The following is a 12,318-nucleotide window of genomic DNA, read 5'->3' on the forward strand; positions in this document are numbered from 1 at the left end:
AAGGCCAGCATTCTCCCACTAAATTCCCAGCCCAACATCAGAGATTTTTAGAGAAATTACTGAAGTGTTTCAATAAGCTATTTTCTTTTGTCATGTTACTTTCAAATAATTAAATTTTAGTTATCTTTTCTTTAGATAATAAGGACCCCAAATTTGAACTTAAAACTGAACATTGAGGTGAATATTTTGAAATAGTTTTTCATTTGAATTCTATCACTGTTTTTTAGATCAAGTTAGAGTATGAAGGAACATTATTTTCTGAATGGCAAGTGCCAGAAACCTGTTCTATCCAAGATAAAAGGTAAGATTTTTAACTGTCAATATCAATGTATTTATATGTAAAAACACATCTGTGTAAAGTGGACATTCAGATTCAAGGCTGTGATTTAAAGTACATTTCCTTCCATCCATAAAATAGATCTGAAAACAGAGACAAAGTCATTTTGAAAATACAATAGAAGTAAAATATTTACAAGTTTAAAACTTTCTCATATTGGTATACAATAATTGAAGTTTTTGTTTTTGTTTTGGTACTGGGGATTGAACTTGGGATCTTGCACTTGAGAGGCAAGAGCTGGAACCACTGAGCTAGATCCCCGGCTGATAATTGAAGTTTTTAGGTTAAAAAATAGTGGGGGAATTTTCATTAATCTCATATGCATCTGTTCTTATTTCTTCTTTCCTCTTCTTTTCAAATGCTAGATCACCCAAGACAGAAATGCGTTGTTCTCAGGGTGTTCACTCTATAAAACCAATTGTTACAGGCCCAGTAAGTTGATTTTAATGATAACTAATTGAATCTTGGATAATAATCTCTGTTACATTTTCTTTTGTTTTCTTTTGAGCTTTCCAACCTAACTTAATCTGCTTTAAATTGTATTAACTGTAACTCCAAATGACAACTATTTTAAAATTTTTGTCAGTATGTCATTAACTTTTAGGTATATTTCATGTCAAATTATAAAGTAAAAACTGATTTTTATCTTAGTTTTGAAATTTTTAGTCATTAATTAATTAATTTTTTCATTATCATTCATCCCTTCATTCATTTGCAGTGCTAACGATTGAACCCTGGGAAGCACATGTTAGACAAGTATTGTACCACTGAGCTATACCCCAAACCTCCACCTTAGCTTTTTTATTGATAAGTATGTTGAAGTTCATAGCCACTAATTTAATGAAAATGGTACTTTTAGATAAATGGGTCTCACATCATGCATTCCTATGACATAATACCCAGAGCAGATTTTTGTACTCCATTGTATTTTCTTCAATTTAAGAAAACATCTGTAAATGCAAAGACTAACAGTGATGCTGGATTTTCTCTAGCTTGCCAAAGACAAACACAATGTAAAGGATTTTAAGGCATTAGTATTTTAATGGTTAGTAGCAGGCTACTGGCCACATAACTGATGACTGATGTTCCCATAGTAGTGTATCTAAAGCTACTGCTACAGAGACTCCCTGTGATGACTCTTGCCTTTACTTTGGAGACTTGTGTCTTCTCTTTAATTATCTTTATTTTCTGGGCACAGGTAGAGTGTGTGAAAAAGAACAGATGAATAGTAACTCATTTTTAAATCCCAATAGAGGAAAAAATAATTGAATTTGTCTTTTTGAGTCTATGAGTACCTACAAGTTTCAAGAATTCATAAAGAAATAAAGGACCTTTATCCCTTTTGTTTACATTGAGAGCCATATAAATGTATAATGTGTAAAAATATGCACACAGATACACACATAGGTAGGAATATCTTTGTCATTTGGGTGCCTGAGTGTCATCAGATCCTACAACCTGAATTTGAATGTTAAAGTTTTGAAATATATTTGAAAGCAGTTGCAACAACCAAAAGCATTTCCAGGCAGTGCTACATCATGTCTCCTGGGGAGCAAAATTACTCCAGTTGAGAACCGCTGAACTGGAATTGAACTGTCAATCAATGAGGAAGAAAAATATAATAGAAATAATAAGGAAAGCAAGCTATCAAATGTCTTCTAAATGTGTCATTCCTGATAGCAAATTCTTACTGAGAATACCTAAAGAATCGAATTAGTTTTATATGTTTATTAATTCTACTTTGAAATTTATCCATTCTTTTTTCTCTAATCTTAGATAAGTAACATACTTCCTCAGTGACTTTTATGCCTATGTCCATGTCTTAGCCACTTTCTGTTGCTGGGACACAATACCCAACACCCAAAACTTAAAAGAGGAGGTTTATTTTGGCTTACAGATTTAGTCTATGATTGGCTGGCTCCACAGCAGAAATAGGATGGCAGAGGAGCATGACAGAGGAAAAGAAGTTCAACACATGGCAGCCAGAAGTAGAGAGAGAGGGAGGAGCCAGAAACAAGAATACACCCTTCCAGGTGACATCCCCAGTGACTTACTGCCAACCAGGCCTACCTCATAACAGTACACTCAGCTCCACAACTCATTAGTGAAAGAATACTGTGTTACTTACATAATTGTGCAATAAATAGAAACCAGATGTGAGAAGTGCCCACAGACAAACAGTGTTCCTCTTCTTCCTAAAAGAAAAAGGCAAAATGGATGAATAACACAAAATGCAGTGGATGAATATACTGACAAGTATAGCACCCAGTGACCCAATCACCTTCCACATGCATGAGAAATTTGGGGGGTGTTTTAGATATAAACCTTAACAGTCCATATTTGTATATGTTTTTTAATTAACTGATAATATTATGTATATTTTCTTTTAGCAAGAAGAAGAACGCTATTTGACTGTGGACACTACTTATATTTGTTTCCTGTGGTATTATACAGTTATGTGAGTAACACAGTATGAAATACAAAGATAATTAATGCTTTTAGAATATTTAGCTTCAACTTTTAATTAATCACAAATGAATTATCTATATTATGGTTTTCAGACAAGCTTGGTTTTATTCACCAACCAAGATATCCTCAAATATGATGCCAAAGTAGTACTGAATAATAAAATGATGAAAATGACAATAGCAACCACTATTTAAACACATCCTGTGTCTACATGTTCATACTTTATATACATCACATTTCTAATTTTTATAATAATCACACATGTATTACTATTATGTGTATTTAATAGAAGAGGAAATGTAAGCTTGGATGAGTTCAGTAATTTGGAAGACTTTCTTTCAAGTTTAGGTAATTATCAATAAAACTGCTATAAACATTTCCTTTCAATTTTTCGCATGGGGATAAGTTTTCAACTCCTTTGAGGAAATACCACAGAGTGCTACTTAATGCTGGATGGTATGGCATTTGTTTAGTTTTATTAAAAAACCACCAAACTAAAGTGTCTTCTAAAGTATCTATTTTATTTTGTGTTCACATGAGCAGAGTTCCTGATGCTCCATGTTCTTGCAAGCATACCTGGTATTGACAGTGTTCTTCTCCTTTAACATTGTGTTGACTATTTGGGGTCTTTTTACCTCTACATACAAACTTTAGAATCAGCTTATCAATATTTACAAAATAACTTGTTGGGAATTTTATTGGGATTGCATTGAGTGTGTAAATCAGTTTGGAACAATGATGTCTTGACAGTATTGACTTCTTCTATCCATGAACATGGAACATCTATCCACTTATTTACTTCTTTGCTTTATTTTGTCAGTTTTCTAGTTTTCCATATATAGCTCTTGTATATATGTTTTGAGATTTATACCTACATATTTTTTTGGATTCCAAATGTAAATGATACCAAATTTTTAATTTGAAATTTCATTTCTCATTCATGGTATATAGAAAAGCAATTGACTTTTGTATATTAACCATGTATCCTGCAACCCTGCCATATATATGGCTGCTTATTAGTCCAGAAGATGTTTGATTTTGGTCATTTATTTTACAGACAATCATGTCATCTACAAATGAAGGTAGTTTTATTTTTTCCTCCCCAAACAGTACATCTTAGTCTCTTGCTGAAAAAAAATGTTGAGAAGGGACATCCCTGCCTTCTTTCTGATCTTTCTTTTAGCTTCCTGAAAGTTTTTGTAGATTTTAAAAACCAATTTGAGGAAATTATATCTCTATTCATAGTTTGCTAAGTCTTTTTTATGAATGGATGATAAGTTTTATCCAATACTTTTCTGCATCTGTCAGTATGATCTTATGATTTGTCTTTAGCCTGTTAATATAATGTATTACACTAATTGCTTTTATATCAAACCAGCTTTGCATGCCTGTGATTAAACACACTTGGACAAGATGTCTAATTCTTTTTGTACATTTTTAGACGTGATTTGAAAATATTTTTTGAAGATTTTTGTGTCTAAGTCTGTAGTTTTGTTGTAATGTCTTTGGTTTTGGTATTGGGATGATTTTGTTTCATAGGATGAGTTAGGAAATATTCCTTTTTCTACTTTATGAAAGATATCACAGAGAATTGGTGTGATTTTTCCCTAAATACTTGGTATAAGTCATCAGAGAACTTACCTAGACCCAGGCCTCTATTTGACTGTGAGGGCAGGTATTGTGAATGCCTCCACCTTTGTTCATTTTGTTCAAAATAGCCTTGGTTTCTAGGGGTCTTTTGTGGGTTTAAGTGAATTTTAGGATTTTGTTATATTTCTGTAAGAATGCCATTGGTATTTTGATGGATATTGCATTGAGTCTGTAAATCACTTAGGGTAGGATGGACATTTTAACAATATCACTTCTTTCAGTCCATGAACATGGAATGTCTTCATTGTGTGTGTGTTCTTAATTTCTTTCAGGAATGTTTTATAATTTTTATTGTAGATATAATTTCATTTATATCTAAAATTTTTAAATTCCTAAAGCCTTATAATCCAGAAGCAACCATCATATTATCTGCCAGTTTTGCATCATTGCATTCAGAATTGGCTACATAATTTTGGGTCCTGATGGAAAATAAAAGTGTGGGACCTTTTGTTCAAAAATTTGAAGAAAATAATGTTAAAAGTATTAAATATAAATCTTGTTTTTTGGTTACTCACCGTCATTATCTGCTATAATGCTTTTTATTTACAATATAATGTCAGCCTTCCTCAGACATGGCAATATTCATGGGCCCATTACAGACCTGTGATTCAGCATGTACATGGCCTACCAACTGATGGCTTTGCACTAGCTTTTTCTCTCAGTAGATCCACACATATGTGTGAATCCATCATATTACTACTCAGTGATGGAGTCTAGAAAACTCAGTCAGGTATCTTCCTTTTCTGTGGGTCTACTACCTCAATTTATGGCATATGGGGAGCTCCCAAGGTACTGCAATCTCTGCAATGACATGTGCTAGACACTTGGATTGGAGATGGCTCCAATCCAATGGAGCAAGAGGCTCAGTTCCTGCCAAGATCAGGACTCCAGGAGCCACATCATGACGCTGCCAGCCAGGAATGAGACAGCTGCCTCCAAGTCTTACTCTAAGAAGGTACTAGGTGCACATGCCTTATACTGATCATTCCCACACCTGGCCTAGGCCCTTGGCCAAGGAAGAAGTCATTTTGGGAACAGTGGGAATAAGGGGATGGCCAGTGAGGACCAAAGGTGCCAGAGCTTGGAGGAATGAGTAGCAAAGAACCTGTCCCAGGGAGGCATGGAGGGAGCAGGAGTCGGTACTGTGCATGAGCCAAAGCCCCAAGCCCCCAACGCATGCTCCATTGACCTGTCATACTTATTTACAAATAAGTATTTACAAAACTCAGATTCAGAGATAGATTTATTAAAATATCAAGATAAATAATGCAGAGGACAGAGTGCTTGGGAGCGTTGCCTCTTCCTTGGGCTCTCTAAATCCACTGACTCTGTTTGCCCCCAAACCAATGTTCTGGCACTAAGAAAGACATTTCTGAGGACAAGAATCATGTTAGCGACTAAACTCACTCTCTCTCTCTCTCTCTCTCTCTCTCTCTCTCTCTCTCTCTCTCTCTCTCTCTCCCCCACCTCTCCTCCTCTCCCTTTCCCTTCTCCTTTTCTTTCCTGTCCCTCCCTGACAGATTAGAATACCAAATGGGAAGATGAATAATCCAAGAGGGCACATTAACTGACAAGTTTGGTGGGACTTTTCTGTTCGTCCTCTTGCTACTTGATTTCCACACCATCTTAATGTTGCACATCACTCATTTCTCCTTGATATCCTTTCATTCTTTTATTCATCTAATACCACAGTTTTCTATTTCTATAATGATTCTTTCCCTGTCTTTTTGTTTTTTCTTTCTTTCTTTCTTTCTTTCTTTCTTTTTTTTTGTCATGTAGCTTTATCTTAAATGTCAGTTGAGTCCAGGGTTCTCTCCCTTGCCTTCTTATTCTACACTTCTGAGCACCTGCTCAAAAAAGCCAAGCAAACTGATGCAGACACAGCAGAATTCTGCTGACATTGCTTTCTCCATGGGAATCAGGATCATTGTATCAACTGGTACTGATCCTCTCTCTACAAGGTTACAGTATTAACAACAAAGATTTCTTTTATTATTTATAGATTTCTCCTTTGGCCTTCATATTTTGCTCTGCAGATGCACTGGTAAATCATTCAGTAGCCCACTTCTCTTCTGTGCCCCTGATAGGTAGCATAGCATGAGGCAAATCAGATCCACCATGGTGCCAGGGATCTTTTTATCACTCTTGTCTTTATTGAATTATGTTCATAGGGAGTATAATTTACCAGTCAAGATTTATTTTACCTTGTGGGTAGGGAGCTCAGAGGTAGAGTGCTTTCCAAGAATGGACAAGGCTCTGGGTTCAATCTCCAGCACCACACAAAAAAATTATAGTGCCTATTTTCAGTAGCATTCTAACACATTGGGCTGCACATATGAAACAGTATATTCAGAAACTCACTGCATACCCATGTGCTGATTCTCAAATTATTTCCATTTTTGTGTGCATACACAATGTACTAGGAATTATGTAGCAATTGTAAATGCAAGAAAATAGTCCTCAGGTATACTGACTTTTAGAGATTGTATAAAAAATATGTACAGATGACCTTAAAATGAAAAGCCCTACTTTCTAAAAAGGATGCAAGTAAACATGCAAATGAATACTTTTCCTTTCAGTGTTGGAGAATGAAGGATTTGTAGTGCTAAAGAGTGGCTTTATATTTGACATAAATTGCACTATGTCAACACTACAGGCTTTTATGTGAAATGAAAATATCAAGTTTTTAATATATGTGTTGCCAAAACGAGCACGAAAATATTAAGTTTTTAGAGAGAATTAATCATGCATCCTTGATTATGTGAACTTACAGTATTGTTAAGGAAAGAATGCAAATTTAAGCCCTGCAATCTTCTGCAATGACAAATGGTAGTCAATAAATATATTGATAAGTAAATAAACATATGTAAATTTCATTTTTATTTCTACATTCAGCCTCTAAGTGTTTATATATGTATGATGGAACATAAAAAGAATATCCAATGGCTTTAAAGCAGAACATTCAAATTAATATAAAACATGCTGTTTATTAAAATGTTTCCTCTTTTTCCCAACAGAAATATATTTGAAAATTTAACCCAGGTAAAATATTTTTCAATTTTATATATCCTTCATATATTGCTAATATATTATTTTCCTCTTATTTTCAATATTTATTAGATGAGGAATTTTCCGGGGTAATTTTGCAATAAAATTTGTTGAGAGTAATGGTACCTGAGATATGTTTTAAGGATGCATAGGGCTCCCTAGGACCTATTTGGAAGGGGTCCATGAGGGCCACCCTTTTCCAACCATGTATCTATGTGAGGATGGAGTTTTTTCCCATATGCTTCCACCAAAACAATGTACACCAAACAGCAGGAACAGAGCTCCTTCTGTTGTTGCAGATACTAAAAAGATTTTGAAAATGTTAAATTTTTTAAATTTGAAAAACATAGGTATTTTTGCATAAAATGTGTTGGTTAATCTATAATGAGTTTATTATAGTTTTAAAATAAGTAAATACATACACATATCTTTAAATGAGTTCAAGGTCAGCCTGGACTACATAGTTCATAGTTCAGGGCCAGCCTGAACTACAAAGGGAGACCCTGCCTCAAAAAAACCAAAAAAATAAAAAATAAATTACAGAAAGATTCTCAATTTATAAATCCAGCATAACTATAATCTAAAATTTGATGATTCTAAAAACTGACATTCCTTAATAGTTACATATATGAAAATTTTTTGAATAAAAGAGCAATAAGAAGTATCCAGAAGACATCAAAACAATGATACACCATAATTATTAGTATTTCAGGAATAGTTTAATTGTTACATATAGAGGAATCTGTCATTATCACCCATCAGATCATTGAGGTAAAGGACACAAAACATAATACAATAAAAATTAAGGTGTGTGATGTACATATTCCTACTCCCCACAGCTAATGTAATTATTATGTACTGCAAACATACTAATTTGAAAAAATCACAATATTTAGGAGATCATGACTAAAATTTTCTGAAAGATGCCACCCTCATGATGAAGAGACCCTAAGAACCGCAATAAAAATAAGTAAAAAGAAGACAACTAGTCTCATCATAACAAAACTACAAAGAAACAAAGGCAAAGAGAAAAACAATCACTGTTTTTAAAACCAAATTTAAAAATCACTAGGAATTATAAAATATGAATATACTTACAAACTTTACCTAATGGATATATATATATATATTTTGTTGTTGTTGTTGTTGTTGTTATGAAGCAAGTCTCAATAAACAGCCAAGAACTGCAATCATGGGGAGTTCACTCCCTAACTACCATGCAATGAACCTTGAAACAACTAATAAAATTACCTAAAAAGTCTCCATGTTGAGGAATTTTTAAATACATATATCAGTGGGTCAAAAATTAAAATAAAATGAAAATTAGAAACTATTTTGAACTAAATATTAAGACCTCCAGGCAAATACAGAAGAGCATGAAAGATATTCATTCCCACTTTAACAAGAAATCACACAATAATTTAAAAACTCTTTAAAAGGTTTATAAATAAAATGAAATTTAATAGTAGCATATTTCAGAAGATTGTCCCTCATAGGTGAGCAAAGGCCAGGGAATACTTGCATCCCTAGCAGCAGTCTATAAGATAGGAGTCAGGACAGAGGACTTTTGCCTAGCATGTGAGCTGGTATACCTGATTTGAATCTGAAGGAGCCCCTAAAGCAAAAGTAACCCTCTCTATTTCTCAGTCTGTCTTGAGAATTTTGTAGGATAAAGTGTACAGGATCTATATCACAAAACTTGAGAACTGAAGGAAAGGCAGACTGTTACTGATAAGTGCACTGTACAACATAAAGATAGAAAAATCTAAAAATGTTATCCTATCTAAATAAAGCTATATTTTTTTCAGAACTAGACCAGGGGTTTCCTGAGTTCCTATAGATAAACAAAATCCATCAAATAAATCAATAGTGTTCAGAAAGACACTGAATAAGAACAGAGATAGGATACTGGTCATACTGTAAATGGCACTTCAAAATGCAGGTGCCAGTTACAAGTTCAATTTGTTCCTTTAAGGACAAGTGGCTTCTCTAAAATTCTTCAGGCCTTGGGCATAAATATCCACCTCTACCTCTCCTCAGCTCAGCTGAATGGACAGAATATGCTGATGCTGGCACTAGGAGATCAAATCCTAGGCGAGGCAGGGAGAGGGCTGGGTGCAGGAAGGGATGAAAGGAGCCTGAATATGTCTGTTGTATTGTATTCCCCACCTACACTATTCCTAGCTAGAAAAGGCCTTACACACCTGTACATGGTGAGAGGGTGATTTGAGAAAAATGGGTCCTTCTGTCTGCTTAGAGCTGGCTTTGAATAAATCCTTTTTCCTTTTTTACCAAAACAATCAGCAGTGAACAAATGAACCCAGGCATATGAATCTGAGTGGCTAGTAACAATATTATCAGGCATTAAACACACTCTGAATCCTTTGTATTTAAACTGAGATACTCTTGACAAGGCAGTCAGGACCAATAGAACAGCATAGAAATCTAGAAATAACCAAAATATGTTGAAATCCTTACTATGTAATGAAGATAGCATCCTAAATCAGTGAAGAGAAGATGGACAAGTCAATCAATGTGTGACATAACTGGGTATTAGTACAGTCGAGGTCTGTGGGGCTGCTCTCCTCCACTTGCTGCAGGACTCTTTCCCTCTGCCCACAGGAACCTGGGCAATGCTCCCCACATTGCCCCAGTGCTTACTACACAGAGGCGGAAAAGGGAAACAAAGGCACCCACCACCACCACGGAAAAATCCAAAATTCCACACCAGGACAGATGCACACCAGACCTCCCTATGTGACATGGAGTAACTGTTCTTCACCTGGAGCTCATTGAAGGTTCATGCATATGGACTGCATCTCGTACATGCAATTAAAACAGTGAATTATGGGAAAAGATATGTCCAATAGACACAGCTAACATGAGTCAGCACCCTGTCAATCATGCTCTGATAGGAGGCACCCTAAAGTGGGTGCAACATTTAAACCCCTGCACCCTGTGCCCTAGTGCTCACGACACTTTGCTTTCATCAGCACTAGCTCACTCATTCCGAGTAGATTACGGCCTTAATAAACTCTGCTGCTGTTTCCTTTGCCACTGAGTGGAGTATCTCTATGATTTTAAAAATGATTAGAGTCAAGGGCCGGGGATTTAGCTCAGTGGTTCTGCTGCCTGCCTTGCAAGCTCAAGGTCCCGAGTTTGATCCCCAGTACCAAAAAAACAAAAAGACGGGAATAAAAATGATTACAGTCATGCCTCACATAGTATACTAGAATAAATTTGAAATGGGTTGAATATCTAAAACAATGAATCCAGTAACAACAAAGAAAACATGCTAGAATTCTCTTAAAATTAAGAACTGGAATTAACTGCTGGTTAAGGAAATTAGGATTCCTTCATAATTTGGAATAATCTGGAACTGAAAAATTTGTGAGAATATATAAAGATCTCTAATAAGTGACGAACTTAGAGTTCAGAAAAGTATGTATGTAGCATGAGAGCATTTCAATATGATCTTTATGACTGCACAGAAATATGAACAAGAACTTAGTAACTAGTACTTGTGTTGTACAGGGAGACTTGTAGGAACAGTTCCTGGAGTACAGGGTAGGAGGAACAGCTTTTGCTGTATTTTTAAATTTGTTTTAACTATACAAATAAATTATCTATTCAAGAAGAGATAAGAAAAAAAACAGACCCATACCTGCTAACATGATCATGTTGTGTCAAATGACAAAAATAAGTCACAAATAACATAGATAAGATGATTTTTTGTGTGAAAAGTGTATCAATGTGAGTGTGGGGGGCTGCTGTGCCTATTTATGAGTATAAAGAAAGCCATGCGAGCATTTGTATGAAATTTTAATATTAGTTACTTGAGAGTTTAGAGGGCTATTTTAACCTGTCGTAGGTCTTAGGCTTGTTTTAATTATTAAAACTTACGAATATTGCTTTTGATTTTTTAATGGAGTTGCCAAAATATTTTCAATAAATTAAAACATTTTTGTGATTGCTTTTCCAAAATTAAAAATGAAATTTGTACAAAACATAAAGAAATCCAAATATTGTGCGCTTTCTTTTGTAGGTTGTGTCTATATGGGTGTACGATCCAGAATATGCAGATTCTGATGAGTTGCTGTGGAAGGCAAAGGCACCCTCGCTGGTAGGTGGAAACATTGTTGTTATAGACAAAATAATGGCTACCTTTCTTAAGGGCTGTGAATAATGTACAATTAATTGGTAGAATTTGAAGCTGCCCAGAGCTAAATAAATACATTTATATTATCCATTTGAGTTTGAGTCAGCCATCTTAGCAGATTTTGAATTTGTACTCCATCTCTAGAATTATAAACCTTTCTGTAGAATTCTTATTGAGCATTCTTCATATTTTCTATAAATCTCATTATTTGTGAAAGGATTATCCATTAAGGTGCTTTAAAGGTGCTTCTTGAGAATCTACATTGAATCCATGCTTTAAAAGTCTGTCTAGTCTCTATTGGATGCTTTAACACTTGAAGATGAATGGATTTCCTAAAGGTATAACAGTAAATAAGTAAGTCCTTTCTTTTTGTTTTTGTTTTTGGGGTTTTTTTGGTACTGGGGATTGAATTTGGGTCCTTGTGCTTGCACAGCAGGCGTGAAACCAATGAGCTAAATCCCTGGCCCAGTTCTTTCTTTTATTTGTCACAAATTTACCTCTTTCAAGATGTAAGTTCTGTATTCTGTCACAATTAAGATATACTGATGGAAAGTATAAAATTGTCAATGGCACAGCAAAATTGAACTTTGAAAGATAGATTTTTTTTTTTCCTTTCAAGTGGCTTCTCCAAACTTCCTCATGCCTCAGGCATAGC

At 34.8% G+C, this 12,318-nt stretch overlaps 2 protein-coding genes across 2 annotated transcripts in view; one reads left to right on the forward strand and one right to left on the reverse strand.

Moving 5' to 3' along the window:
* The window catches only part of Adss2 (adenylosuccinate synthase 2), a 149,703-nt gene that overhangs the window by 48,369 nt on the left and 89,016 nt on the right, over positions 1–12,318 (reverse strand). Inside the window, exon 2 of the mRNA XM_087194063.1 lies at positions 2,466–2,532. Coding sequence (XP_087050189.1) covers positions 2,466–2,532 — 67 coding nt within the window. The remainder of the gene's footprint in view (positions 1–2,465; positions 2,533–12,318) is intronic.
* Catspere (catsper channel auxiliary subunit epsilon) overlaps positions 1–12,318 on the forward strand; it is a 127,067-nt gene that overhangs the window by 10,549 nt on the left and 104,200 nt on the right. Inside the window, exons 3-7 of the mRNA XM_013075321.3 lie at positions 228–301; positions 703–769; positions 2,728–2,795; positions 7,474–7,498; positions 11,550–11,627. Coding sequence (XP_012930775.1) covers positions 228–301; positions 703–769; positions 2,728–2,795; positions 7,474–7,498; positions 11,550–11,627 — 312 coding nt within the window. The remainder of the gene's footprint in view (positions 1–227; positions 302–702; positions 770–2,727; positions 2,796–7,473; positions 7,499–11,549; positions 11,628–12,318) is intronic.

The sequence above is a fragment of the Heterocephalus glaber genome, unplaced genomic scaffold (genome assembly GCF_053883595.1).
Source record: "Heterocephalus glaber isolate CG9 unplaced genomic scaffold, H.glaber_assembly_v1.0 deba00001600, whole genome shotgun sequence".
NCBI classification, from domain to species: Eukaryota; Metazoa; Chordata; class Mammalia; order Rodentia; family Bathyergidae; genus Heterocephalus; species Heterocephalus glaber.